The 27951-nt window shown below is 37.5% G+C and overlaps 2 protein-coding genes across 2 annotated transcripts; both read right to left on the bottom strand.

Annotated features, from left to right (window-relative positions):
* Positions 1-6253: 6253 nt before the first annotated feature.
* On the bottom strand, positions 6254-11741 carry odad1 (outer dynein arm docking complex subunit 1). Its single transcript, XM_041980768.1, has 15 exons — positions 11659-11741; positions 10930-11008; positions 10708-10798; positions 10434-10623; positions 10215-10340; positions 9971-10084; positions 9760-9827; positions 9496-9683; positions 8885-9013; positions 8119-8201; positions 7534-7702; positions 6964-7127; positions 6684-6781; positions 6497-6587; positions 6254-6383 (listed from the first exon to the last, which is right to left on the bottom strand). Exons 2-15 carry the CDS (start codon positions 10994-10996, stop codon positions 6279-6281), a joined length of 1683 nt encoding a protein of 560 aa, XP_041836702.1. The 5' UTR covers positions 10997-11008; positions 11659-11741; the 3' UTR covers positions 6254-6278.
* A 754-nt stretch (positions 11742-12495) lies between these two features.
* Positions 12496-18214, bottom strand: LOC121637020 (taste receptor type 1 member 3). Its single transcript, XM_041980905.1, has 8 exons — positions 18012-18214; positions 17540-17840; positions 16068-16424; positions 15565-15981; positions 15271-15477; positions 15009-15129; positions 14069-14439; positions 12496-13307 (listed from the first exon to the last, which is right to left on the bottom strand). Exons 1-8 carry the CDS (start codon positions 18212-18214, stop codon positions 12699-12701), a joined length of 2586 nt encoding a protein of 861 aa, XP_041836839.1. The 3' UTR covers positions 12496-12698.
* Between the last annotated feature and the right edge of the window lie 9737 nt (positions 18215-27951).

Genomic DNA, 27951 nt, shown 5'->3' with positions numbered 1-27951 from the left:
AGTGTTTGTGAGATCATTTCCTGCTTTTTTTCCCCTTCTTATTTGCCACCCTGGACATGTTTCCATAGTCTATTGATCAGTTTCAAAGGAGAAAACAATCTATCTTTGTGCAGCTGTTCATTCTGTAGGTAAAATAAGTGTCCAAATGTAGCATTAAACATGGCAGTAAAACAAAAAGTTAAGTTAAAAAGGACCAGGTTATTTTTTTGTAAGCCTCTTAACTGCCAGCTAGTCTGTTATCACACTTTCCACACATAGAAACAAGAAAGATTTTTATGCTGCCCAAAATTATGAGACCACAGAAAGTAATATTTAATAAAAGAAAAGCTTCTTTGTGTTCAGTGACTCATGTTTGAAAACATATGAAATATTCTTGGTGTTCCTGGTGTCTTAAAAAACATTCCTTTAAGTCTTTACCTGCTGCGGTCAGAAACTTTTAAGATAAAACAAGGAAGTATAAGGAGGTTAATTTCACCTTAATTTCTTGAGGACAAAGGGCTGACCTCACTTGTGGAATGCCAGTGCTGGAGGTAAGAGCAAAGTGGGGCCCATCAAAGAGCAGAGGTCAGGATTGAGTGGGGGAGGGGTCCTGATAATTGGAGGAATTGGTGGAGGCAAACTGAGCTCTTTTGTTTTGAACAGCAGTGTCTTACAAGGTCTGGTTGCCTTTCTCTGGTTCCCATGCAGAGTGCAGGGACAATATAATGCTGACTTCTCACTGGGTTTCTTCAATTAAATGCATGAGGAGAAAGTGGGGAAGTTGTGCTCATCTATAACTAATACAATTAAGTACAGTCAATATTGATAATAATGGAAACATTTCCACCATATGGCCTACTGCAACAATGTCTCCTGGGTTCTGGTGATGCATCGTCCAATAAAATCACTAGATAAGGTCTTAATATAACTTCTACTGTATGTTAGCTACAGTCACATAGTGTTTACCAGCAAATGTGTAAACAAACACAGTAGAAAAGAAAGTATTTAGATTATCTTGTATGGGCAGAGGTTAGACATGCTTTCCTCTTCTGAACTATCTTCATTTTACCTTGAGATAAAAATGCATGTAGGAACAATAGCATATTGCATAAACTCTTTATATTACTAACAGGTTTAATATATATATATATAGTGTATAGCTGTATATTGATAATCATTGTGGTTGTGGGCATAATTAAAGAAAAAAGTCAATAAAATAAGCTGAAAATGAGGTTGCCTTCTTGTAAATTAACATTGCTAATGCATACAACAGCCTATTAATGCAGCTGAGATCCTGACAACCTGTTACTCTGGATCATATCATGGTTGTTGTGATTTGACAAGTTTCCTCTGTCTTCCATGGATTTGTCTGTAGGTGCTTTGAAGATTTGGAAAGTGTCAGTAGTAGTGTTTCCCAATGTTCACAGCCTCTCTGTACACTGATGTGAAGCAGTGTTTGGCGTTAATTTAAACCAATTTAAAGTGAACGACAAATGATTGTCTCCTTCCCTATGATAATCAGAGGCAGGATGTCACGGCTCACTTGTTCTGTAAACAGCATGTTATGGACATGCTGCTCCTGAAAACCCCAGACTGTGCACAGATACAAATGCCATCTGAGGGTTTATATGGAATAGCTGATTGGACAAAGTCCAAATGTAGTTTGAGCCACAGGGACTACATTTCCCAGCTGGCATGAGAGTGTCAATAAACTAGGGGAGGCTGATGGGAAAAAGATCACTTAAGGTTCCTAGTAGAAAGCAACATCAGATTCCTAAAAGCTGCTTGAAAATGAGCATGCAGTTGAAAGAACAAACTATGCACATGAAGTAAATGCATTGTCAACTAATATATGAGATTATAGGCACACTGTTGCTGGATTGCTGCAAGCCTTCCTGTTGCTTTCCTCTCCAAATTATCATTACAATCTTAATATGTATGAATTATGAACAACATAGAGGCAACTAAATAATTCATGCAGTTTGCCATGGTTTTTCTAATAATCTCAAGAAGTGTGATCTCACACATCTAGAGCAGGACAAATAGAGAGAAAAATTAATGTGCTCCTTCACACACATTTGAATTTACCTTGTGCTTTAGTACCTTATGTATTTCACCTCAAAGCTCCACCCCTGTAACTGTCTTGCCAGAGGAAAGTGGAAATTTCCAGTAATTCCTACTGCTTTGCAAGAAGGGCTCCTCCTCCTTCTAGTTTCCCGCCTTTCCTTCACTCTACCTGCTCTCTCCTGCAGCATGCTGGTGGCCTGAAGACCTCATGTCTATGTTTTTCAACCTTGTGGCACACAGAAGTTTTTCATTTGCTCACAGAAATGCATGCCTCTTAAAGACAAAACATCACATTTTTTTCTTTTTTTTGTTTTATAGTTTATACATTTATATTCACTATTTTGACATGTTTGTGTGTGTTTCTTTTACTGATGGCTTCAGATATAGGGATTTTAATTTGAGTGACTTGCAAATTAGTGACTTAAAACAACTATTTAAGGTGTTATTTGCATGGACATTTCTCTAAGTGCTTCTTTGTTTACTGTTCTGACAGTGCATTGCATCATATAATGTTTTAAATAAATGAAGAATTGAGCAATGAGCAAAAATCACATTAGCTCTTGAATGATAGGGTGGTTTAGGATCACAGAGCAGATGGTAGATTTGCATTTCTATTTCTCTGGCTGATATTCTCGTGTCTGGTTTGTTTCGGAGATGCTCCAAAGCTTGAGTACAACTGACACATTATACAAGATTCAAGAAATGTGACAAGCACATTGGGGATATATGAAGGGCATCTCATATAGAACATAAGATATTGTAACATGTTTACAGCATGAGATGGCCTGGCTATCTCTATATCTGTGATTTTACAACTTACTTTTGATTCAAACCAGAAATTTAACTGTTTACACATAAGCAGTGATGATGTTTGATAGAAAATCAGCCCCCAGATGAAGCCACGAGACAGCTGGAGTAAAGAAGTACGAGTGTGTTGGTGGCATAAGACACACTGACCTTAGACCCATTGTGAAGCACCAACAAAGAGCCATCTGCACAGCAACCACAGCTGAGATGAGGGACTCGCACACAGGGGGACTGAGGAGGGGGGCAGGGTCCAGGAAAGTGAAACACACAAAACAACTGGGTGGTAAGAGAAAATAAGTAAATTTAAACTAGATCTACCAGATAAAGTCTGTAACATCAAAAAGAGTCAGAGTAAGATCTCAGAGCTTTGTACACAGAATGAAAAAAAAAAGAAAAAAGGCTGTGGAACATATCAGTTAGTGTACACAGATCTCTCCATTTGCTGGTAAAGTGGTAGACAAGAGTGCAGGCCTAATCACTCAAGAACACATTTCCTGCCTCCTGCACGAAGAGATGAAGCCAACTGAAACAGTTGAAGGCTAATATTTAACTCTCAGTTGAACCCCCATCTTTGTAGGTAATTTTTTTTTTGTTTGACTGACAGGCAGGTGGTGTCTATAATCATTTGTAATAAATGATTTTGGAAGGATTGTATAACCGGATACGAGCTGATTTTATAGCATAGCATTTAATATCGAGAGCCTCTATGTTCATGGAATCAAGCTTATTTCAAAATGGTGATAACAAAGACAAAATGGTGTCAGGGACATCTGTAAAAATCAGAAATGTTTCACAGGTAAGACATGAGAGTCAGGATTGCTTAGCAACAGCAATAAAAAATTCTTGCTGCCTTCTGTGATAACAGAGAAACTGGCCATGCTGCCACCCAGCGGTGGACTGCAAGCACACACAGATGATAGGCTGACACCGAAAGATGATCAAAAGCACCCCTCTCTCAGTAGCATATAAGGAAAACATTTGCAACTGTTCGCAATGTGTAAATGGCATGAATGAAGAAAGACTTGATTTAAAACAGAAAAAAGGAAACCTCTGCTTCTCCGACACTGTTTGAAAATATGTTCAGTCATTTGATTGGCTGCTAACTGCACCAGCTCTCATGGTGGGTGGTTGCTTAGCAACATTCGTAGTTGGGAGGGAGAGTGTGAGGGTGGGTGGGGAGGTGTGGCGTACTTTAAGGGGGAGGGTGCATTGTGGGTGCAGGCAGTCTGACTGGGGAAATACCTGGCAAAGTTCCCAAATAAACAAACAAGAGAGAGAGACATGAGGAGGAGGACAGAGCAGAGACAGAGGACAGGGGTGTTTTCTAAGTCCAGATAACAGTTTTATCTCAGATAAAAAGAACAAGGCATTTTACTGCTTGCAGTAGTTCGTTCCTAAAAACAGAACAAGATCAGTGACAGGAAGTTGAACTCTTTCAGGAAAAAACCTTGCCCATATTATGATAAAAGTTGACACAAACTTGAGAACACATAATTACAGGTTGCCTCAAATGTTTCAAAAGGTTTAGGTGTACCAACTTATAAAAACACAACAACAAAAACCCACAATTAGCTGGACACTGGTTACTGTTGCTGCTTTTTGACAAGGAACAGATGAATGAACCACAGACAAGCATGCAGTCGCCAGGCATGAGCTTGTAGAAACACATGTGCTTGCAAGCCCTAGCTTGCTGGCTGGTTGTGTGTTTCTAGAAATTGTTAGGATGACTTGAACTAAATAAAACAAAATCACACCTGCAGAAGACATAAACAAATAAGAATGACTAACATGAGATTAGATGGGTGAAGCGAAATGAGGGCTCTCTTGAAAATAGTATAGGAGTATGTTGAAGTTGAAGGAGGAGAAAAGGTAAAAAAAAAAGTTCTTATAAGGAGAGGAGGGGTGAAAAAAGGAGGCTGCCGCTGCTGCTGTTGGTGGTAGGCTCAGCCTGCAGACCGAGATGGGCCTTGGAAATGGTTGATGCAGGCGGCCTCTACAGGCAACGAGCACTCTTTGTCAGGAGCAGGAAATGAGGTTTCTGTTGTGATTAAAAGGAAGGTTACTATGGCAATGCAGTGAGCCGTGTGCACAGAGAATTTGTTGGAAGCGGAGGGGGCTAAGTGAGAGTTGAATTTCAAAGAAAACAGCCTCCTCAATCTCATCTCCCGCCACCACCACCCCTCTGCTTTGCCACCGCTGCACCCTTTTATATCTGATAATCTGTTTTCATAGCCACTCAGTTGAGACTGCAAAGGGGATTATCTTGAGGAAACCATGTCATTGGTTGATCAATCATATATGTTCAAAGAGTAGTGGTTTTACTTCCTAAAAATGCTGCTGTCAAAACCTACCTGGAAGAAACCTTTAAGTGACAAGTTAATAAAAAATACTCAACTAAGGATAATTAACATAATGACCTAAATCTGTCTCCTTCTTTCACAACCCATAAAAAATGTATGACACCATCGTTGTGACCTTTAAAAGCTAAATATAGGAACATGCTTTGTTAATTGTTTCACAGAGCTACATGTAAAAATATGTTTCTTAAAATAAGATCCTATCCTGATTTTCTCTGTTGTGCACAGGAAGTTGCTCTCTGTGGTGAATGCCATTTTTGCCCCTAGTGAATGCTTACTCCAGGATGTTTGGATAAGATGACATTTGACACTCCTGAGGATCAAAGTAAAGCTCTTTTTTAAAAAAAAAAAAAAAAAATCTGTGTATATTACAAGATACCTTGACTGTTTTTGGATACTTCTGATGTTACTGACACACGTGAATAAAATGGTAATCTGCCAGGTTTAAAATAAGTAGTTCAGAAACAGAAATAACCTTTATGAAAAAAAAAATAAGTAAAAAATTATATGTGTGTGTGTGTGTGTTTCTTTCTTTTTCTTTTTTAAACACCCATGATTATTTCTCAAACAGAAATGAGTGAAAAGTAAAGCCCTAGAAGCTGCACGTCTTACTTTTTGGAAACCCCTCAACGTCGCAGCATGACAATTAAATTTACAACAGACTTTGCTGCCCCCAACCTTTCTGTATGAGTATAGCAGCAAGCATCACCTAATCAAACACTGCATGTGAGGGTGGGTACTGGGACCAGACTGTAGAGTAGACATATGGTGAGGCACACATTAAAAGGACAGCTGGTTACCAGACTCTTTATGGCTCTAAACCTAATTATTTCCAACTACACAAATCACACCAAGATATAATAATACAGCAGGCCATGCTTGGTGATCCAAGATAAAAAGTGACACCCAAACAACATAATTAAAGCTTTAAATGTTTACAGGTTCAAACTGTAATAGCCCCATTGTAGCTTCCATCATGGATTGCATAGGTCAACATTACAGTAAACACTGATGTTTTTTAAACATATTTTAATAGGTACTCATAAAACCCCTGATTATGTTAATGTGTCACAGAAGTGCATCCTCCAGGGAGTGCTGTTTGCCATCAAGCTGATGACTGATCTTTGAGCCTTTTGTTGATGCTTGTGGGCCAGAACTTTCTTTCTGCATAACCTGAAAATCACATTCAGGACATTAGGTGCAGAAAGAAAAACGAGGGAAAAAATATCAGCATGTAAACTCTGATTAATCATTTCATAGCAGATCTGGCATTTTATTGCATTTACCCCTTGCATTATTCTTCTGCGGAGTTCAACTTCTGAAAGGGGCCGTTCACTCTCATCAATGCTGGGAGATTGTTCGGCATCATACTGCACACTGAGGAGCAATACAAACATCCATCAGCTGATCATGTTTTTCCATAAACTTAATTTTAAACATGTAGACTCAAAATATACCAGATAAAAGGCTAACCTGTTGATAGAAGGTTGAATATTTTGCTGATGTGGTTTTGGATTTTTACTCAGTAGGAATTTGATCAGCTCTTTATGATTGTAGTCCTTTTCCACATCCTGTTATTACAGAAACACACATCATTATAGGGCAGAAATGAAAGACAATATAACACACACATATAATATAATATAATATAATATAATATAATATAATATAATATAATATGACATAATATAATATAATATGTGTGTGTGTGTATAAAACCTAAATGAAATCAAAAGAAAAGTTAAATCTTTACTTTAGAATTGAGAAAAGCCTGTATAGTGAGCAGTCTATCAGTCTTCTGCTCTACAAGACCAAGGTAGGACATTATGTTATTGTCGGTGATTCCTGTAGAGGAACCCAGCTTATCCTCAATCACTGAACGGTCACACTCCATTTTAGAGACAATGCTGTTAACTCCTGTAAAGTGGAAGAAACAAGAGTCACATCTACTTGCAGCTGAATGAAACATAGCCATCTAAAGCTGTACTATGCTGGGACTTTTATTAGTCTTGAAACAGCTTTTAATTACTGAGTTTAAATATGAGCCAGTACACATGTAACTAAGAGTAATCTATATTTTAATGATCTACAACTTCCTGTTAATTGTCCTGAAAGATCTGCTGAAACAAACGCAAAGAGCCTGTTAATAGTCATACATTATTCATGTATTATTGCAAATTTTTCTCATGTTCATCTGACTGTGCATAGAGACTAAAGGTCATACCATTAGTTTATCTGAATTAACAACACCACAATTAAACTAAATGAACACTTAAGCATTACTTGACTGTTATAGATCTGTTAAATAAATAAATTTCTAAACCTGTTTTAATTTCATCCAGGATTTTGCTAATGATGTTGGCTTGGTTTTCATAATCCTGTGCTTTGGATTCAGTTTCCTTTTGTTTCTCTTCAGTGTCTCTCAGCAAAGCGCGGCGATCTTGTTCCCACTGCAGACCTTTAAATTGAAACTGCTCCATCTCCTCTTGGATCTGCACAGACACAAGAACACATAAGTATATATCTTTCATTCATTCATTTTCACGGTGTAGCTGGAGCCTTAATCCCAGTCCATCGCAGAGTCAACACAGAAGGGACAAACAGCCACTGACGCTCAGGGTTACACTCACTTCTAGAGAGGATTTAGAGTGACCACTTAACCTAATAAGTATATATCTAAATGACTCAAATGAATGAACAGTCTCTCCACCTTGCTTTCACCCACACAAACTGATTTAGTTTATGGCTTTCATCAAATGTTCATTGCCAGTATGAAAGGTCTCTACATTCCTGGCCTGTTACCAACACTAATTAGAAATAGTGTGATCAAGGCAAGCTGATGATATGAGACAACCAAACTTTGTAATGTAAAACAAAGAAAAAAAGAAAAAGAAGACAAACTACTTACATGACTGATTTGATCCCTCAGTGCTTCAGCCTCATTACTTTGCTCATTCACAAAATTCAAGAGTGCAAAGTTACGGTCCTCATCTACGCAGTGACATGGCAACACAGCATTGAGTTACATAAAATCTTTCAAAAAGGATCTTCGAAAAATACTTTGATGATCCTTAAAGTGTTAAATGTGCACTTGTTTCTGTCAGCATATAAGAAATGTATACAATGCCATCTCATTACAGAAAAAAATTAAATGAGGCACAATCTGTTAAACAGTGCATGCATTATATAATATACTAAAATCACATGTAATAAACACAGAAACAATGCCAGGAGAAAGTCAGTTACTTTAGTTTGATTATATTTAGTTTCCTAATATAATATAACCCCGATTTCCTAGCTTTAGGATCAATCTGAGATTCTCTTACCCAGATGAGATTTATTTATGATTACATTTAGGTCCAAAGCTATCACAGTTGTTGTCATTCCAAGTTTTGGCAAATAAACACAATAAAATACCTTGATACGGTCACCCTGGTAACTATGTCAGAGGAGCATACGATTGCTGGCCAATGCAGTACCAGCATACTACATATTTTAAGCACCTTCACCATCTAACAAGTAGTGTTGAGAGGATGTGCTGTTGTCAAGAATTTAGTGATACCAGCATAAAACTATATAATTCATCACATGTATGTAAGAAATGAAATCATGAAGGCTAGGTCGAAATTGAAATGTGCTTCAAGAAGATCTGTCTTTGTGCATATGAGACTTACCCTGGATGAACCTGGTGGACAGCAGATCCAGATTGTCCTCCCCTGTCACAGTCTGAATCCTCTCAAACAATTCCTCCAGGGCATCCAATGACTCTTCCCCTGAATCCACCTTCTTCTGTTCCTTCGGTTCTGACACTAATCATGAAACCCACAACAGTGTCAACACATTGAGAAAACTATAAAATATATGCAACCATCCTTTGGCAAGTCTGACATCATTATATTCAAGTACTGCTCCAATTGGTGTTCCACTGTCATGTTTATTATCCAGAAATTTTGACTGCTGTTGTTTCACTCATTAAAATCCACTACGACTAATCATACTTTTTACAGCAAAAGTCCCCAGATAATTCATGTACCTCTTCTCCTTTGCAGCATTGCTGCTATTGCAGAATAAGGGACATTCGAAATAGAAGGGGCACAAAAACACAAAATACACCTTTAATTTAGTCCTCAGTTTGATGGCAGGGAATAAATGAGTTTTTTTCTTTCACAAGTTGCACTCATGGGAAAAACAAAGAACAAACTTGATATTATTAAATGTCATCATCACTATAGTTACTGATTTTACTACCTATCTTTTGTCCATTATTTAACTACACCAGTCTTACCCTGTCTTGATGCTGTCTCATGCTCGTTGCCTTGCCCATTCCTCTCATTGTCTTTGGTGCTCATGAACTCTTTCAGGTTAAACTGATGTGCAATAACTCTCTCAAGTTCTAATATGTCAGCGTTGTACTGGGCAAGGTCCTTCACTGCTTTCTCACTCATCGTGGTCATCTTGGACTGAGCCTCCACCCTTGTGTACAGGCAACAAAGATGAGCTGGATATTACACTGATATGCTCCACATAAAACAGGAATTTCAAATCTCACCTCCCATCGTAAGCAGCGGTGGATTGACTGATTATTTCCCCAATCTTCTTATGGATTTCCTGCAGCTCCTACCACATGCAGACAGACATGTTTTATGTGAAAGCTGCTATTTAAGTACAAACACTTAAAAAACAGGAAGATTGAATAACATTAAAGCTAACCACATGAAAAATTTGCTTATCTTTGATTCATATGTAATAAGGCCTCTGACCATATTAAGCCTGTTACAGAGTTGCTGGAAACGGGCTCGGTCAGTGTAAAGATTCTTCAACTCCTCTTTTAGGTGGTTGTTTTTGGTCAACTGCTCACTGAAGCGAGTGGAAGCCTAGATTTAAGACAAACACAAATTTTAATAAAATAAAATAAAATAAAATCCGAAATGAAGATATATGCACTCCTTGGATTTGTTGTTATTGTCTTTTAGTTACTTTGTTGTAAAGAGTTTCAAAACTCACTCTTTCCAATTTGTATTCCAAAGTGTGTATGGCCTTCTGAGTCTTCTGTGCTTCCAACATTTGTAAATCACTGGTACTGACCATCCCTTTTCTCAGCTCAGCAACCTTAGACTGCATGCTCAAAATCTGCCCACATGTAAGAGACATGACATAATTTCCAATCTGTGTGACCAAAAAGCTTAATAAAAATTAAATATGAGGAAAATGAACTCAATGAACCTCTTTTTGCAAGTCATTTTGACTTTGCTTCTCTTTTTCCAGCTCCTCCTCTACAATGTCCTTCTGCTCGAGCAGAGCCTGAAGACTCTGAGCATCCTCGCTATCCTGTTGTTGGTGCAAAGAGTTCATGCATACAGCAAGGTTTCGATGCAGCTCCCCCTGCTCCTTCTCCAGCTTTTCAATCTCCTGCCTTCATCCACACCAGAAATACAAGTGATTAGATAAAGAAAACATACACAGATATATTTGACAATTAGTGTAATACTATATTCACTGTTGTTTGCGGATCTTCTCCTGGGCCTGGTTGTTATAAGCCTGCCGGTCTCCTTCCATGATCCTGAGCTGTCGCTGAAGTTTGGCTATCTCTGATTTAGTTTTAAGAAATACCAGGTGCACATTATAGATGTTTCAATTGTACAACTGCCAAAATAACATTACCGAGAGGGCAACAACAACAATAATAATGATGATGATAACATAATTTACGTTAGCCTACCTGTACCATCAATGTCCATCTCAGTGATGTCAGAGCGCGCACTTGTGGCCAGCCTTTTCTGAGACATGGTTACAATATGCTGCAGAACCATGACACAGGAGATATTTTTGTGAAAATCTTATTGTTCTGTGATAATTACGTTTGCAAATATATATATATATATATATATATATATATATATATATATATGTGTGTGTGTGTGTGTGTGTGGTGTGTGTGTGTGTGTAGTTTAAAAGTGTTGTGTGTATGTGTGTGTGTGTGTGTAAAAAATTATATAGATATTTAAACTTTATAGAAAACTTAAACCGTTTTCTATAAATATAAATTATTAAATTTGTAATGTAATGTAGAGGAGACCCGGAAGATAGCAACTGCTGTTTCAGTCGCTAATGGGGATCTAAATAAATTAAATTAAATTAAATTAAATTAAATTAAATTAAATTAAATTAAATTAAATTAAATTAAATTAAATCAAATCAAATTAATGCTAAGATATTGTCTTAATATTTTATCGTCCGTTTTGTCAACAAGACTGATTGGAATGTTTTTATTAACGCGTTTTAACCGTAAATGGCATTTATTTACGAACGTTTAGGCCCATGGCTCTTCAACATCTCCTTTTAATGAACGCCAACGAGGCTAAACCAAAAAGTGTCCATGCTAGCTATTACGGAAGACTTTAAACTTTAAATGTTTTGCTGATCACATAAACATATTAGATTTTCTCACCAATTATAAGTTCACCAACTGAAGAACGAATCAATTAGCCTCCTTAAGGACGAGCAGCAACACCGTACCTCCACGAGTTGTTAGCAACTGTTGCTAAGCAACATGGGACACAATCCTTCCGCTGTGCCTCACAGGCACCGGTCATGGCTTTTATTTTATTTATTTAGCTTTTTATTTGTGCAGTAACCACGAGCACATGACTGTGATGGAAATTAATTAATGTTTAGAAATAACAGTTTAACTAGTTTTTTTTTCTTAAAGCTTTTACACCACTTTAACTTTTAATCAGCCCCATTGTTGCTTAATAAGTTAAAAAAGTGTTGCATATCTTCGAGTACTTTTATTTAGAAAAACCATTAGAATTTGTAGAGACAGCCCGGCAATGGAATGGCGACCTGTCCAGGGTGTACCCTGCTTCTTGCCTGGTAATTGCTCCAGCTGGTAATAGGTTCCAGCTGCCCTGCCACCCGAATTGGACTAAGAGGTGTAAAAAACATGAAATGAAATTAGACTTGTATAAAGAAAGAGCATTTATTCTATATTTAAATAATCGTACAGTTTTCTAACCCACCTTTTCTTGAAAGGTTTAATCTATTTGAGTCTTATGTATATTACTCACAATATTTGCATTATGTGATTGCTGAATTTATTCATATTGAGTTTGAAAATTTCTTCCATGTCATCTATTTTTTTCCTCTAAGAATTATGATTAGTGTCTTTGAAAAGACGTAGACAAAGAAAAAAAAAATAGAGAGAGAGAGAGAGAGAGAGAGAGAGAGGCAAAGTTTTACAGTCTATGTTTAACTGCACTTTTATTGCCATTCAGGTAACATTATTGTTTACAAAAATATTATCAATACACAAGCAGTACACATTTTTAATAAGATCATTGTAATAGTAGCTGTTAGTTTTAAGTTACAAAATACACACGCAAATTTCATAAGCAAAGCATGCAAGTGTGATTTTGCTTCATAAAAATATTTTTTATAATTTTTTAATGGCTAGCATAATTAATGAAATTACATTGTAAGAGAGCAAATTTATTTCTCTGGTTGTGGCTCTGGCTGTGGTTCCTCCTCAGCTGCTGTTGGTGGAACACCCTCTAGAAATGTACAAAAATGTTCTGGTGTGTTGAAATCAGGCCTTCTTAACAGGAGATAGCACTTTGGAAAGTAGTAGGCTACCACAAGCCCCAAATTGCCTGCCAGGCCAAAATAAACATGGACAATAGACATATCCTTTGACCCAGTGAAGACAGAAGCACTAATTCCTGTGTAGACTGGAATAAAGATCACCCAAATTACACAATAGATCAGCGTGGAAAAGGTGATGTCCCTGGCAAGGTTGTACTGATGAAGCGGTTTCACAGCCATGAAGGTGCACATGAATGATACAAGAGCCATTGCACCATTCAAACCTTGCATTAATGCAAGTTTAGTTGAAGATATTGGACATGTCAGAAATGATCTCACAAAGTTTACTTTTACATTTTGGATATGTTCAGAAAGAGAGGGTCCTTCCTGAACAAACCAGCCACAAAGGCCTGCCTGCACAACACAGCAGATCAACACCAACAGCCAACTTCCAGGGCCCCTTAATGTGTGCAGGTGAGAGACAGCTGTTTCAGGGAACTCACTCACAAAGAATACCTGTTTGAACACAAGAGTTTTGCAGACTAATTACAATGGGCACTCTTTATTTTTTCCTTTCCCAAATAATAAGTTCTGCCAAACACAACCAAAAAGCAGGGATTACTTATCTGAGCAATAGAGTATGTGACTTTATGACATTATCTGATACACAACAATAGTTTGCATTTTAAAAATCCAAAGCAGCACAGTTTGATTTAGTTTATTTAGGTTTATTTATTTTTCCTAGTGATCTGCCTAGTTTCTAGTAATTATTTCCCCTCCTTAACTGTAAATACAAATGCATTCAGTCAGTTTTACAACCGACATAGATAAATGGGCAGCAATTAAATAAGTCATGACAGTAAAAATAATCCCACCAATCTTCTGCTAATGACAGTCAGCTTAAGAAGTTATAATACACACCATCTCATGCTTTAAAAAGAGATAATCATGTGATCTGGTGGGCCTATATAAATGGAATACTTAAATATGTTAAATTTATGCATCTTATCTTTTAAAAATATTAATAGTATTCTAATAGAAACATGTGTAATATCAGAAATTTCTAAATGGATTGTGAGAAATAATCACATTAAACCCAATTTTGCTAGGAAAGTAGTTTACATTCAGGAAAAGCTAAGAAAAGACTCAATCAAATCACTGTGATGTTTTTATCCATTGTATGTCATGTCAGTCAGCACTTTCTATCAGCTTCACTTCACCTTTGCAGTTGCTTAACAGTGACTCTGTGTGCCTTTATTTTACCTGTTGTTACTAACCTGAAGTGAGATGGACATGATGATGGAGAGGGGGAGCGTTTGGAAAATGGATATGAGGGGCAGTTGAAGATGGCACACTGTGTCCCCTGGCTGCCCCAGGAAGAGTAGCAGGCTTAAACAGGCTCCCATCAGGCTGAGCAGAGCCACAAAACTCAGGGCTCCTCCTGATGCCATAACTAGTGGAGTCCCCCGGTGCATCAGGAAGATGACACCCACTGAGCCCTGACACAACAGCATCACAATCCCTACCAGGATCATTTGTAGGGCCTCGGGTGTGTCCCATGCCAAAACATCATAAACAGGATCTGTGCAGTTAGTACTGCGGTACAAGGACCACTGACGTTCAGGACACATGGTACACTGAATGTCCTCTAGAATCAGAAAACACAATAAATAGACTGTTCAATTAACATAGTCATTAGAAATAAAATGATGGCTTTGATTATAGTAGTTTTATAAGAGAAATATGTTTTTTTTTTTTTGTTTTTGTTTTTTTTTACTGCTTAAGACGTCCTAGGTGACATGATTAATCCCTTTCCAATGTCAAATCTCATGCCAGAGAAAGCAGCTGGTAAGTGTTGACACTTCAAGTAAAGACTGGAAGCAGGCAAAGAAACCGACTTGGCTCTGACTGAAGCTAACAGCGCCTCAAACATCATCAAGTTAAGACTTTAAATGGGACTTTAGAATAATGTCTTGCCACCATGCAGTTATTTCCAAGTCTTTATCTCATAATGATACTTTTGGAGGCCACTGCCATTAAAGACTCCCACACATAATCCTTGTAAAAATACAAACTCTTATTATTACACAACAATAACCCACTGGCTGAAGCCTTAAATTTACCATACAAACAACTCTCAGCATGACAGCAAATCAGCAAATTTCTTATAAGTTTGTGCTATTCCTTTAAAATAAAATTATGTGACAACCACATTACCCTCATTTGCCTGGTAAGTGCCCGGCAAACAGTCAATACAGTCAAAACAACAGGACTGGAAGCCTTTAACTCTGCGGACCTGGCCTGTGCCACATGCTGCTGAGCAGGTAGACTTAGGAACCTGAAAAATATAAATGACACAGTAATGTCACAAAAAGTGGTAAAACACTGTTTTAACTGGGTGATGACAAGATTAAATTTGGCAGCTTTTTTTTTAATGATGTAAGTTTATTTCAGCGTTCCAGTAAATTTCTAAAATTACCTCTGTGTCCCCAGTGTGCCATTTGATGAGGGATTGGTCAACAGAAAGATTCTGTGGCTGGTAATTTCCAACATTTCTGAATTCAAAACTTGAGGATTTCCAGATCCACTGAATTAAAGAGTACCCCATGTTTGGGTTGCCATTTTCATCAAACTGTAATTTGTTACCATTTATGTCAAAAGAAGTAGTTTTGAAAACCTCCAACAGCTGCAAAAAACAATTTAAGTTAATTTAAGTGTAATTAAACTAGATTCCGGTTTCAGCTTTTGTCGTATGGGTGTCAAAATACATTACCTTCCAGGGATAGATTTTGGTGTTGGATTCCCACTTACAAGCAACTGAATTGCACTCAAGCAAGTTATGCAGTGCATGTGCTGCACTGTAGACAGCAGCATACACACTAAAAGCTGATCTTTGCACTGCAAGATCAGTCACCAAGCTGATGTTATCAGGTGACAAGTTCCAACACTGTGGACAGGGATTGTTGGGATTGCCAGGCTTTAGTGGTGCAGGGGACATATTTGCTCTCTCCTTACTCATTTTGGTGAAGAGCTTCTCTGTGTAGCTAGTGAGCAAATCAAGGGTGTCTGTCTTGTCGATGAATCCAATGATTGTACCAATTGTGTGTATGTTGGGGAGAGAGGCCACTCTTTGATGGCTGGCCCAGCTCGTGCTGGCAATCCACACACCTGTTACATTCCTCCTGATAACCTGAAATGCAGTTGATTAGACAGGTGTCAACTATAAGGCATATGATACCAACATGAAAAGTGCTATTGAATGTCTGTTTTACTGACCTGTTGAAAAAATAACACAGTTGGATCTGTAAGAGCAAACACTATTACCACTTTGGCCTCAGTTGCTATGATGTTGTTAATAATGGTTGTCACAGCACTTGTAGGGTTGGTGTATACTGGAATCAGGCCTTGATAGGCCACGCAGATATTCATTTTCTCTGCTAGTTTGGAGAACTGTTGCACACCTTGCTGTCCATACTCCTCTTCACTACCTACTACTGCCACCCAGCTCCAGCTAAACCTCTGCATGAGACGTGCCATGGCATCCACTTGCCATTTGTCACTGGGTACCGTACGGAAGAATGATGGGTAGACAAGTTTGTCACTGAATTTGTCACTGGTGGCACCATAACTAATCTGTAGTGAGAAGAGTCACATTATTAACACATTAGAATGAAAAACAGATAACACTTCAGGATCATTCAGCACCGTCTCATATAGCCCTCAAGGTTTATAGGTCATAAACTTTCTTGATAAAACTTATAAAATAAAGTTAGGATTGAAAACCTATTTCCTCATTTTGAAGTGGATTTGGTTTAAATTCGTATTGCAAATCTGCAAAACTGATCATTTTGTCACAAAAGTTGTTGCTATATATTTTAAACTTAATAAATTGGCAATTGTAAATTAGTTTTCAAACCAAACAATTTTGAATATGATTTTTTAAAATGTATATTAAAAAAAAAAAAAAAAAAACAGTCTCTATGGGGCCTGTGATGAACTGGCGAACATGTCCAGGGTGTCTCTTGCTTCTCATCTCATCTAATAGGAAATAGGCTCCAGCACCCATGACCCTGCATTGGAATAAGCAGGTGTAGAAAATGGATGGATGGGTTTCTTTTTGTTTTCACTTTCTAACAACCAAACTCTTAATTCTAGATTACAAAAGTTTTATTAGATAATAAAGTTATTTGGCCCTGCATAAAGGGTCATCTGCTGGAAGTTTTTAAGGCAAAGCTGTTATGAGCTTTCAGTGACTATTTCTTGTTTATGTGTTGATTTCAAAATTTTTTTGTTTTTTTTTGCTAGTAGAAAACCATTTGAAATCAAATACAAAACATAATTTCTGTCATAAATTTTACTTTTGCAAAGCCCCTCAATTTTGATTTTCATTGATGTATTAAAATAATAGACAAAAAATAAATCTACACTGTTGACAGCACTTGTTTTTTGTTTATTATTGCTGTTACCCTAACTAGATAAGGTCCAATGCATGAGTTGCATCACTGTGGCAAAATATTTTTACTTTAATTAAAGCAGTCTAGCAAAACTCTACAACCCACTATGATCTCAATGAAGTACCTCTCTCTCTCTCTCGCTCCCTCATTCTCTAACATTCGCTGATGTACAATTGTTTAGATGCCTTTTTAAAGTTTAATTTTACATTTTTAATAAGCTTTGATAAATAATCAATAATGCAGTAATTACTAAACAAAATATGCCACATATTTCTGAAGTAGTTGAATCCAAACCTGTGGAATTAGAAAGAATCCCAGGAGTTTTCCAATAACTGACACCATTTCTGAGGTTAATGGGCCAATCACAGCTGACATGCTGGTCTCATAGTCAGTGTAATTACATTCCACGGAGAGAGCATCACTTGATTTTGCAGTAAGGAAGGAGAAAGTAGCTTTCACAACAACAGAAGAAACTCCACATGTATCATGAATGTCATAACCTAACTTGACACCAGGGAGCAGACTCTGGTTTCCGTTGATCTCATCCACTGCATATTTCATCACCAAAACGAGGCCAAGTGCAAATTCATTTAAACTGTTGAATCACATCCAGAAAACAAACAAAAAAAAAAAACCAAAAAAAAAAAACAACAAAAAAACAAAACAAAGCAGAGACCATATCGTCAGGTGAAACATGAACATGATTGTAGGATCTGAGCTAAGAGGTCATAATTGGCAAATTACTTGACAACTTCTAATAATTTACCTTTCACATTTGATGTTGTCAGGCTCATTAAGAAAGCTGAGGTTGTTTGGCTGTTTGTTGATGGGAAAAAGCCCTCCGAGCATTATGTCTCCTGGCAAGCTGAAGAGGTCTGTAGTAATGTTGCTGAACCATTCAGGTGAGCTTACACTGCACCCTGGCCCCAAATGCCAGTACACAACCAGAAGAATGAGGGCGAGAGCCATGATGCAGATGAGCTGAAGACTGCAGATAGACTCGTGAGAACACTGAACATATGTGTCAGGATTTCAGGAAACATGGTGGTATGCAAACTCAACTGACAACCCCAAGGCCCTCCCACCAGGGTCGGATAAGAGTGTCATTGGAAGGAACCGCAAATCATGTGAAATAGTCCATGTAAAACTGACCAATATTAACATTTATGATTTAATGGCAGAAACATTGCCCTGCGATAGGCTAGCATCCTGTCCAGCATGTACCCTTCCTTTAGCCTGGTAATGTCTGAGGTAGGCTCCAGCTTCCCCGCGACCCTGAACTGGACTAAGCGGTATAGAAATAGGGATGGATGGATGGCAGAAACATCTGAATTTCTATTGAGATGAAACATGATTTAATTACTGTTAGAAAAAGAATATTTAGAGTGTTAAATGCACTACTTTGTGTTATATAAAATACATTAATTGCAACTTAAAAACAGTATTTGTATTATTAAATGCATTTTTGTGCATGTTATGCAATTTTATTAAAATTGATTTGGCTTTTATTGTAAGTAAAAGCTGGCAACTTGTTTAAATACCTTTTGAAGGGTTCTCATGTCATTAGGGTGTTTGCAAAAAAGCCTGAATTTGCCTATTGTGTGTGTGTGTGTGTGTGTGTATGTGTGTGTGTGTGTATGCTTTGCTGGTGGGTGTTCATCTTTCCGGAGAATTTTCCTGGCATTTGTTTGTGGTCTGAACTTTGATTTTCTCGGGTGTATCACTCTGTCAGGAGATGTACATGATTTAAATTCCTTTTTACCTCATTACCCAGAGTTGTTGTAACAGCAAAACCTCAGCTGTTGTCAAATTATGTATTTTCAAGCTGCTCATCATCACCACATAATTATAATGAAAACTTATACAGATTTTCCCTGCTACTCTGCCACCTTAATATTATAAAACCACAAATTAGTATCTACCCTGATAGCATGAATACTAATAAAACAATCCTGTTTGATGTTTCATTGCATGTTATTCTTTTCAATCCAGTTTTGTTTTCCCACTTTGTAACATCTCTGTGTTTGTTTTGCATATTCCTTTGCATGCAGGGTTTCAGAGTTGCTCATCCTTAGAAATATTTCCTTCCAAGATATTTGCATGAAACCCACTGTAGAAATGTGCTTGCAAATAATCTTTTGATGAGCTCTTAAGCCACTTTTTATTTCTATTAAAGATCCAAGCTCTTTGCTTATGTGCTCTTTCAATTTGAAAAAATACATACCTTTTAAATGTTTAATTACTGCAAAACTAGAACACTTGGAACTATGTTTGTATTAAACAGTGCAGAGAAATTTTATGGGGCCTGATTAAACCTTACATATGGTTTGGGTCAAATTTTAACCATTTTTACATTTGACAGCAGTAAAAATATCCTAAATGTCATTCTTTTGGCCTGAAATTTGATGATTTTTCCTAAAGTTTCCTAAAAAACACAGAAATTAAAAATATTCCGATTTTTTTTATTTTGTATAGGTGCAAAAAACTTTTGTATATTGAGGCTGTTTCAGATCTTATTTGACCCATATCTATTTAGATGGATTTTAGATGTGCCAGTGTGGGTCACAAAAAGTAAAAATGAAAGTTTTAAAGAATCTTGAAATTGTGCAGTTGTGAGTCTTTTTTTTTTTTTTTTTTTAATGGAACAATGGTGACAGAGTTCAAAGGGGACCTGAACACCCACACCAGAACTTTCTGTGTGCACACAGAGACAAACCTGCTGGTCTTTCAAGAGACATGGTGGTTATCTGGAAATAGTAAAATAATGAAACATCATAGGAGTGATCATATATGGTGCAGTAAGGAAACATAAGTCATTCAGAGGTCAAACGGTGCTGTTACACAGATACAGTATTTGCACCTGTGATGTAATATAATAAGAAAATTAACAGTTTTGAATCAGTTTGAGTTGGGAGGATGATAGTGGGAGGTTCATAACATTATAAAGATAGACAAGCTGTTATTTGGCAACAAGACATAACGTGTAACAAACTCTTGGTCTGATCTTCCGAGATGAGGTTGATAGTGATTTGGAGGAGAAAGTGTCAGAATATGAAGACAAATGGAAGAAAACTGATTCAAGCCCCTCTGATGAAGATGACTGATGGTGAGGAGCAGGCAGCAAAGCAGATGTTTATGTAAAAAAAAAAAAATAATAAATAAATAAATAAAGTGCTGTCTGTTGGTTTTCACAAGAAATCAACGCTAGGGGGACTGAAGAGAACGCATAATTTCTGTTATACAAAACCTGCTAAACTGTAGACAATAGTTCATATGTTGAATTAATATTGATAACTGAGGGGGGGTGTTTAGCTCAACTGGCTGAACAGCCAGTTCACATCCAGAGGCTGCAGCTGTTCCACAAGCTGGCCTTTTGCTGCATGTCTAACACTTTCTGACCCCCTTTTCTGTCCACTATTGTCAAAACTGGCCTTAACCATATGATGAAGGCACAAAAAAAAATTAAACAGTATGTAAGGGTTAAAGGAAAGTGATTGTGTTATAAATCAAGAACTAGACAAATAAACCTGTGATTCCAGCTGTAGAAAACAGATTCTTTAGGCATTGTACTAAGGTGCAGTACTGAGGTACTTGTACTACCTGTGTAGTTTTGTTTCATGCTGGAGAAAAAAAAACCCATAAAATAAAATAAAAATAGAAAATATGGTTTCCTATTCACCATTACCCTTTAAAGCATGACCCAAGAAAAAATGGGCAGAATTTTTTTTTTAATAAAGTTTTTATTTTGCTCTTTAAAGTTTCTTTTAATTGTTTTTATTAATTAATTTTGAAAACAGGGCTCTTTTTTTCTAAACAGCTCAGACAATTAACCAAAGACCAAACCTAATTTTCTGAACACCCCAGTTTATTAGCAAAATTAAACATATCAGCCAAAACCATAATCAAAGTAATAAAAATCTCATTGTTCAATGTCAATAATTGTACACTGTTTCAATCTATTACACACTATCATGAAAAATTCAAATCACATTTGTAAAAACCCTTTGTTTGGTAATAGAATGATGGATTCTATTCAGAAATTGTTACGACGGGTCAGACAGGCAATGGTTTCTGAACCCCACGGTGCAGACACAGAGCAACCAAAAGACAGAGGATGTTCAAATAGAAAGGGTTTAATAAGGACTGGAGCTGAGCAGTTCAATCCACGTTCAAGATCCGTTGACCACGGTGGTTCTCTGCTGACAGGCAGGCAGAGCGGGGCGCGAAGCTGGTAGGTGCTGGAGACGAGGGAGTGGATCAGAGCAGGGGAAAACAGTCCAGGAGGTTGGCAAGGCAGACAGGACTGACAGGATCCAAGGCACCAGGAGTCTAGACACAGGACAGAAGTTATAAAACATGAACTGAATCAAAGATCAGCCCAGGTGAGGTGATTGCTGCCTTGGTAGCTCTCCTGGCCAGGAACAGACATGACACACAAGACAGACAAGGGGAGCCAGACGCACACACTAGGGTAATCCAGGGAAACACACATACAGTGAAGACAGACAGGAACCCTAACAGAAATTTTGTTTGATGGGGAGAATTTAGATGACAAATATTTAGACAAATCCAATTAATTTTTCATGATTACTTTGAGATATACAGGGAAAGTACATAAAAACTATAAACTTACTTTGCACTGCACAACACTGATGCTGCAGACTGAAAATATTTATTTCTTACCATATACTCAGTTACACTAACATGTCATTCAACAAGGAAACTCAGAACTCTTCTTTGTTAGGGGTTATCATCACTTCTTCTCCTCTTTGAGCTTTTCCTCTCATTCTCACTCTTCTTCTTTTAAGTCCTTCTATTTTTGTTGAAAACAGGTGAACTCACCTGCTGGCTTTTATAGCATTTATACCTACCCGATTGCTGTGATTTCAATAAAGCACATGTGTGTTTCCACATGTGGTAATCCATTTTGTTCATCAGTGTGATCATTGGCAAGCCCAGGCTCTGCAATGAGAAGGAAGTAGCCTCACAATCATTATCTGTGTCTAAGGTGTGATAATGCATGCAGAGTTTTGCAAATCGCTGTGTGAAATGTTTTGCTACTGTGCAACTCTGGGGAGGTGTTTTGTTACTAGCGCGTAAAGATTTGTTAATTGTGTGAAATTTTTCATTTTAGTGTGTAAACAAATGTGAGAACTAAAACAAACAAACAAAAAAAAAAAGCATATTGCTGTGTGCTGTTATAATTTATGTAGTGCAAAAGGTGTCCACTGGGGTGCAGACGACAGGCATCAGATTGTATACATCAGGATTTTGAGAATGAACTCCGTAAATACATACACCAAATATGATACATTCCCCTTTGTAAAAACAACAACAACAAAAAAAAACATAAGGCACCTAAATAAAAAAAATAAAATAAAAAAATAAATAAAAAATAAACTATATGGTTAAATAAAAAAAATTTCCATGTAACCTACAAAACAATTCAGTCTTTCTGCGCTGATACACTGAGACATCTTTGCATTTTGATTTACATTGTGTGTAACTGAACTGATATATTTAAGCCGCTTATTTAAAAAAAAGCCCTTATAGTTATATTCCTGTGGAATTTTTGCAAGCGAGGCCTGCTGCAAACAAAGGCTAAAATGGACATTAAATTATCACATTGATTTCCTTAAAGTTTTATTTAATTTTAATAGTATAACCTATTAAATGGGGGATAACCAGGGGGAAATATAATACTTTCCATTAGACTAGTCAGAAATATTTTATTACCAATCACTTCCAGCACACCCTGAAGAAGTAGGGAAAGGCAAAGATGAAAGGAAAAGTTTGTTTTTATCAGTGTAGATCTTGTGTACACCTACTTTTATACAAAATCCTGTACAGGATTACTGCAGGGAGTGGTTTCTTATTGACTCCACATGACTAAAAGATACTTCTGAATGACAAGTGAATACAAACTTCTAAATAGATTGAGTAATTGTGAGGAATTGTGGACCACAATACAAAATAGTTATGGTGGATACCTTTCAGCTGCATGCAGTTTCAAAGATTATTTAGTGATGACTTAGGTTAAATTATACTTTATGTGTGACCTCTAACAAAACAATATGAAATATCCCTTCTGCTCTCCATTACAACCACAAACCTTTTGAACACACTCCTAAAATGTTCTTGCATTAATATGTAAAATAATTTTTTTGTGCTGTACTATTTTTCACATATACTGACTGTGTATTGAGGTGAACAGGTCTTATTGAAGACATATCAGTTACAGGAAGGGTTTGTTTGGGAACAAAAAGGGAGGTATCTTGTTAGTCATCTTGACGTAAGAGGAACAGTGATGAAACACTGTTTTTTTTCAGTACATTCTGTCTGCTCATCCTACCTGCACTGTATTCTTTCACTTCAAGCGGATTTCAGAGTTTTATCCTCTCTGTGAATAGTCTGGATCACTGTATTTGCAGAAGCATTTAAAAATGCTAACATGTCTGTCGTTGGATCTCGTGTGTAATTAATGCGGTCTGAGTCTTTCTGTGCGCAGATGGTGGCTATAGATTAACATCTTGTTTATGCTTGAGCAGCTTTCTCTCTCAAGCATAAATTTGCCTTCTACCTTGTTGTGTGTTGTAGCTATGGTAAACTTTCATTCATGATGTGCTCCAATATCACACACTTGCAAACACTGTTGTGTAGTTTCCAAGTATTACAATTTTCCTAAATATCCTTACACACTCATTCTTTCACAGACAATACAATTAAACTACAAAACAGCAATCTGCTTAGTAATGTGTGGAAATTTTGCTATTGGCTTCACCAGCCTTTGTTTTTATTGCAACAGTTTTGTTTGCATGACCAATCACACTGCTACCTGTGTTGTATGAGCAAGTTAGAACCAAAGCACACAGATATTTTATGTACCATTTATATATAAAAATCCCCATTCTTTGGCTTTTAAATCCCAGTTTTATCCCTTTTTTTAATTTCATGCTTGGTTTTGCATCTGAAATCCACAAACACAGTCAGGTACTAATGTAGCTCAGCCACTAGATGTCAGATAAGTGCATTTTATAGCTTCACACTTTGCAAAAAAGGGGGGGGGGGGGCTTTTCCGTTGCAGGTTTGTGGGCGGCAGATATATTGTGTAGCAAAGTGTTTGACTAACTGATAACAGAGGGGAGTCAACCTGTGTAAATCAGAGTCTTTCTCTTGGAGTTTTGCTTCATTTAGAATTAAAAAAAAAATGCATGCATTTGCTCTGACACCATGTTTCCTGTTTGCCTGTAGATATCCAGTGGTAAGACTTATCACATGCAAAGGAGGGAACACTGTTGCACAACATCTCTCAAATTGAGAAAACATAGGCATTGTTTGCATCAGGAAAGCACCACGTACAACCAGATGTGAAGAAATGGATACGTTTGCACCACTGGATGCTGTCGTGTCTGCCCAAATGTACTTCAGCTGCCACATAGCCACTAGTGCCCCTTCTATCTGAAGACATAGAAGGAGGATTTCTATTTCTTCTGTAACTTCTTTGCACCCCCCCCCCCCCACCTCACAGAGTGGCTGGTTCACTCTAATCTCCATTGCTGGACTTAGAAACACTGGGCCCGTTGTTGACATGCTGGCTTCATACTCCACAGGGGCTGACAAATTATTAGCCAGCTTCTTTATGCAGGGCGAGGACATCCAGCCATCCAGTAAGTCTATGCAGCCCAGCAGAAGAATACTAAATTGTGCTACTGGATGTAAGACCATCTGTCTCTATCAGCTCTCTATTACAGTGATGCAGGAGGAACTGTGGGAATGCTGAGATCTTGTTGTGGAATGGCAAAAGCAACAAGTCAGGGATGCGCAAGCTTTAAAAAAAAAAAAAAAATCAGACTGGAGTCTGAATGCACACTTGTGGAGGTGTTTTTACCTCACCTTGAAGAGTTAAAATAAAAAGATCTATCCTCCCCCATTCCAGCAGAAAAACTTGTTCTTCTTCGTGTCTGTAGCCAGGATGTCTGTATGCATGTGCAGCTCACAAGTGTGTTGCAACTTGTGGTGGACCATACATACACAGAGAGAGCAGAGATACACAAACAACAGAATGCATACTGTGAACTGTGCTATCTAACAATTTGAATTTTGCATCACACTTTTCTGCAGGAGTTTCCTCCATATCTGTAACATTTTCATGCACACACCAGTGGGTTGATTAATAAATTAACCAGATTCTTAGAAGTCTGTTATCCCTGTCCAAGGACTGGAACAACAATGTTTGCACTTTCTATTAACTAACCCTCAGGTCAGGGCAAAAGAGGGCTTTGGCAGTTGGCTGTCCATTCGCAGTTCAAATCAGGGACAAAAACGTTTGGCTTCAGCCTGCTCTGCTACTTAAAAAACTGTGGTTGACTGAGTCACCACAGCCTGTGGGGATAAAGCTGTGAGAATTTTATGAGCTTATTGAATAATCTGGATAAAGAAGAAAAGTGTTACATGCTGTGCTGGAAGCTTGTATTGTGTTATGAAATGAAAAGAGATTGGACTGGCAGAAGGATGAGTTGCAGAGCAATATCACTTTATTTATTTAAACTGTGATGGGTGGAAAAGTGAGTCAAAGAATGACCAAAGACCTTGAAATCTGGCATTGTCTCAATGATTGATTCAGTTATCGATCACATGCAAATGCTCAGTATTGTCTAAGCTGTGTAAACTTTGGTGACATTATGGACAAATAAAGAGAAGACTGGTTTATGTGGCCTTTCTTTACAACCAGTAAGATGTCTATACATAGCTGCAGCTGAAAATAGATGGTATATTCTATCATACTTATGCCATGCACAACATTAGTTTAGAAGGTGTTGCACTACTGTCAGTGTTTTCCTTCTTGTCTCCACATAACACTTTGTACTGTGTATTGCATCAGCCAATGAGTGTATAACGAACTCTTTTATACATATATATAGATAGATAGATATAGATATCTGTTTATATGGTTTCCCTGCTTCTGCAACCAAGTTATTGTTAAGGTGTGTTAAGGACTTTTGTCCTGGTGATTTGAGGGGATTATACAGTTTATCAGATTCTGTTGTGCAATTTTGCGTTGTGCAATGGCAAATCATTTGAATCTTGAAGCGGACATTAAAAAGTTATTAAATCCAACTTCACGTTTGTCCTGTTTGACTGTGTGTGTGTGTGTCACTGTGTGTGTGTGTCACTGTGTGTGCGTGTGTGTGTGTGTCTCTGGTGGTGTCATGTTACATCCCAAAGTTAACTGGTAGGTCTCTCATCTGTCATCCTCTTGTCTCTGACTCATCGAACGAGTTATCTGTAATCTTTAAGATAGTCAACTCTCATCCTCCTGTGGTTTTTACTTGCTGCAGATGGTGAAGTGGGGCCTTTTCTACAAAAAAAATCACATGACTTAGAATACATGATTGTGAAATTCTGAGTTGATACTGAAATTCTTTGGTCCATTGGTAAGACTGTCAGTTATATTAGCTGGCACCCAATGATAGTCAGTAATTAGGTCCATTATTACAGGTTACACGTTACAGAAGCTATAATATGTTGCTTGTTAGCTGCTACTTCATGTTCTTGCCATTTTAGGTTCTGGCTTTTTGACAGTTTTTGGACACCCTGTGCTGCAGTACACTTTGCAGAGTTTTTATTTAGTCTTTTATTTCTTTGAAATCTGCATTCCTCATATCTATATTTGGGTTTAGCTTTAACATTAATGGAGTTTTATATTGAGTTTCAGTTTGTGGTTTAACTGTCTGGTCCTACAATTACACAGTTCTCAGAGTGAGATGTTTTCATGGACAAAGCTCAGCAATCTGTGTTGGCAGTCTTAATAATATCATCTACCAGATGACGGTTCTGTCTGAACAACTTACCTCTGTGGTAGGATGAACTCCACTGGACATCCAAAACTTGGTGCATTGAAATGAAATAACCAATGTCATTCACCTCATATGTCAGTCATTTCAGTGTTGTGGTCTATAAGCCTATACTTAAAGTATTAGTAGAAACCATATACAGCCTAATAAATAAAGGGTGAATGCTAACTTTGAATCCATTTGGAGAGCTAAAAAGTTCTTATCTTTATCAGTTGCTGCTGTACTCATTGAAGTGAGACAAATATGTAAAGAAAAAACATCTGAAGAACATAAAAAAGTAAAACACTGCTTTTTGATATATCATGCAAAACATCTGAGGTTTACAATGTGCATGTTTAGCCAAGAGTCATTTAATATTCTCTAAAAATAAAAGCACAGTTTCCCTCAGATCACTGGCCAACACTTTCCCTCTTTACGACTTGCTCCAGGAGATGCTCCAGAGTAGGAAACAGAAACATTCACAACAATAACACTGTTTTCATATGATGAACTCTCTTAAAGGTATAGTCCCAACCCCCCCTTCAAGCTTCATTTGAAATGAGGTAGCCTGTTTGTGAGCAGCTGGAAAAACATCCTATGAGTGGGCGGCTGAATCTGAACAGTAAGAAATTGTTGTCACAATGGGGTGAAAGATATAAAAGTTAGGGAAGAGGGGAGCGAACAAGCACTGTGGAATTACCACAGCAAACTTATGCAAGAGGCTGATTTCACATAGGACAGAAGATACCAGTCATCAAGTCAAGTGAAAGAGAAAGAAAGAAGAACAACTACAAAGCTTGAGAGGAGTAATAGGAGTTAGACTCCAGCTCTCGGCTCAGGGGAGAAGTACTGTTTATGGGGAGATAAATGCAG

The sequence above is a fragment of the Melanotaenia boesemani genome, chromosome 3 (assembly GCF_017639745.1).
Source record: "Melanotaenia boesemani isolate fMelBoe1 chromosome 3, fMelBoe1.pri, whole genome shotgun sequence".
Taxonomy (NCBI): domain Eukaryota; kingdom Metazoa; phylum Chordata; class Actinopteri; order Atheriniformes; family Melanotaeniidae; genus Melanotaenia; species Melanotaenia boesemani.
This window is presented reverse-complemented; position numbering and strand designations above follow the sequence as displayed.